Here is a 2579-nt window from a genome sequence, read left to right as displayed (position 1 = left end):
CCCCCCCACAGACTTAATGGCTGAACGCTACTCTCCAAGTTGCCTGGCTTCATTCCTAGCTGTGAGCATGCATGCAGCATTTATTGGTGACATTATTGCCTATGCCGGCCAAAAAAAAGCTGATCGCTCATAATGTTAATTTTCCTTTTGTCAGTGTCGATCTGATATGTGCCCGATTTATATCAGTGAACCTCTGACTACAGTGGAGTCGCATCTTACACGGGGGTTAGGTTCTAAAGTCGGCACGTACGGCGAAAATCATGTATAGTCAAAATTATGGAATCTTGATGGCACGGATGCTAGATTTTTTTGTGGCCATATTTGTGTGGTGAGATGCTCATGCTATGAGAGACACGTGGGAACTGAGACTGACTGAGAGAACAGCAGATTCACATCTCCCATCTCACGCTCACTCCAGGACATGCGCTCATTCAGTGGAATGGCGGGAGGAATCGCCCGCACTATTTAAATTATTTTTCTCTCTTTTGCCGAGCGCATATAGTTGAATTCGTGTAAGTTACACGCGTATGATGCGAGTCCACTGTGCTTCATATATGACTATGCTGGTAGTAATTCCAGACATAGCTAGTGTACTAGCTCTGTTGCACTAATGTACACACTGTACTTGGCAAGTACAGCTGACTTTCAGAAAGAACTGCTGTAGTACATCAAAGTATTGTTTGCAAAAACTGCATCCTGTTGTTCAGAATATTGTGTAATGTGTGGGATGATGATGATTATACTAAGAGACTTCCTTTAGTTCAGTTTGTTTCTTTACTAATTCATGAACAAAGAACTAACTCTGTGCGTGTGTGTAAGAAGAATGCGTGGAATTTGATTCCAACGCAGATTATAGTACTTGGCTTCTCATCCTGATGGTCAAAAATAAAATTAGAATCTAGTTTAAATTTAATAGAGACATTTTGTTGATTTTTTGCATTCTTTTAACTTTTACAGGTTTAATCTTGTTGTTTTACTTGGTATTTTATGGCTTCCTGGCAGCACTCTTTACATTCACAATGTGGGTTATGCTTCAGACGCTGAGCAGTGATATTCCCAAATATCGTGATCGGATTTCCAGTCCAGGTAACTATGTTTTTAGCTCTATGTTTGGATTTTAAATTAGGATTAGATGAATCAAGTTCTCTGAAGTTAAGGATTGAGTACATGCTCCAGTTAAATTGTTTAAGCTTTAAAGAAGGACTTTGACAGTGAATGTGCTGTTCTCTTATTGTAGACTTGCAGTATAAGCTCATTCAGTAGCCTTTGGCATCATTTACTGACCTTTGACCTGTTAAGTGTCTTTGCTCAAGGTCAGTTCACCTCTATCTGTAAATGGTGATAAAGGTGCTCACTGCCTACGTAAAGCACTCTGAAATCTACAGTTGAAAAAATGCTATAGAAGAGCTTATTAGGTAGAAATAATGTATGTATCTAATGATACAGTAAAGTTGGATGCTATACACAACAGGGTGCAGCTTGTGAAAAACCAAATGCCCTTAGTACTTCAAAAGAACCAGCTTTTTAAATTAATAGTGGGAATAACTGTTTATTATTGGAAAAATAAAACTCTTATGGATGATATATTGAGTTTGACACCTGTCTCAGAATTTTGCTCTTGAGAACAGAGCAGAGAATGTTTGGGTATGTTGTTTGGCCATTCAGCCTGAAGTTTTAGTCTTTCATTTCTAATGCTTAGAGGTTCAAATAAATGTATTTAGACAAATAATATGCAAACTGTTATAGAGTGATACAGAGTTATATACATAAGAATAACTTCAATCTAAGGGAGTTTGACTAAAGTGGAATATGTCATGAAAATACCTTGCTGTGTTCTAAGTAGCAGCCCGATTTGCCCGTGAAGATGGCTATAAACTATATAGTCTCTCTGTGCCAGAGAAGCCTAAAGCGATTTGTAGGCACAATTTCTGAAGAATGTATATGCGACTTAAAATCTTGAACCACCTTACCACAAACATTGCAAGCAGTTGGATGGATTTGTGTATGGGAGGTGGGGATGGGGGTGGTCTTTAAGAAAATTGCATCCTTGAGCTAGGTTTAGTTCTTGTTTGTTTAATATTAAACTTCTGGTAAGAGTGAGCTCAGGATTTTCAAAAGTGCTTAGCAGTGTCCAAGCTGTATGTAGGCTAGCTGGAGTTGTATGTGATTTTATAATTGCATTTGATCTAGAATGTAGAGCTAGTCTGTGGGTAATATTGAGGTCTGAGGGCCAAGACACAAGATAGATGGGCATTTTAAGTTCTAAACAGCTGTTTGGTTAGATATGGGGCCCATCTTTAGTAGCACTCTTTTAGTAAGGGGGTAAAGAGTTCTTTGGAATATGCTGTAATTTTAAGATGTAAAAATGACATGTTTTAGATGGTTTTTAAAAATACAGGAGTGGGCAATTATTTGGGCCCAAAAGCCACTTAGGGTATTTTGGTGAGCTGTTGCAGGCTGGGTCAGCACCACCTCTCCATCCCCTTCCCCCTCCACCTCCCCCTCCAACAGCTTGCCTATACTCCCTAAGTGGCTCTGCTCCATGCTTGGCCAGGCAGCTGGGATGGGGCCATGGGTAG

General features: G+C 39.6%; 1 protein-coding gene across 1 annotated transcript in view; it reads left to right on the top strand.

Annotated features, from left to right (window-relative positions):
- Positions 1–2579, top strand: part of ATP1B3 (ATPase Na+/K+ transporting subunit beta 3) — a 66236-nt gene that overhangs the window by 36073 nt on the left and 27584 nt on the right. Inside the window, exon 2 of the mRNA XM_019503580.1 lies at positions 958–1086. Coding sequence (XP_019359125.1) covers positions 958–1086 — 129 coding nt within the window. The remainder of the gene's footprint in view (positions 1–957; positions 1087–2579) is intronic.

The sequence above is a fragment of the Gavialis gangeticus genome, unplaced genomic scaffold, assembly GCF_001723915.1.
Source record: "Gavialis gangeticus isolate Ggan-Ray unplaced genomic scaffold, GavGan_comp1, whole genome shotgun sequence".
NCBI lineage: Eukaryota > Metazoa > Chordata > Crocodylia > Gavialidae > Gavialis > Gavialis gangeticus.
Note: the sequence above shows the minus strand (reverse complement) of the source record. Positions and strands in the feature narration are given on the sequence as shown.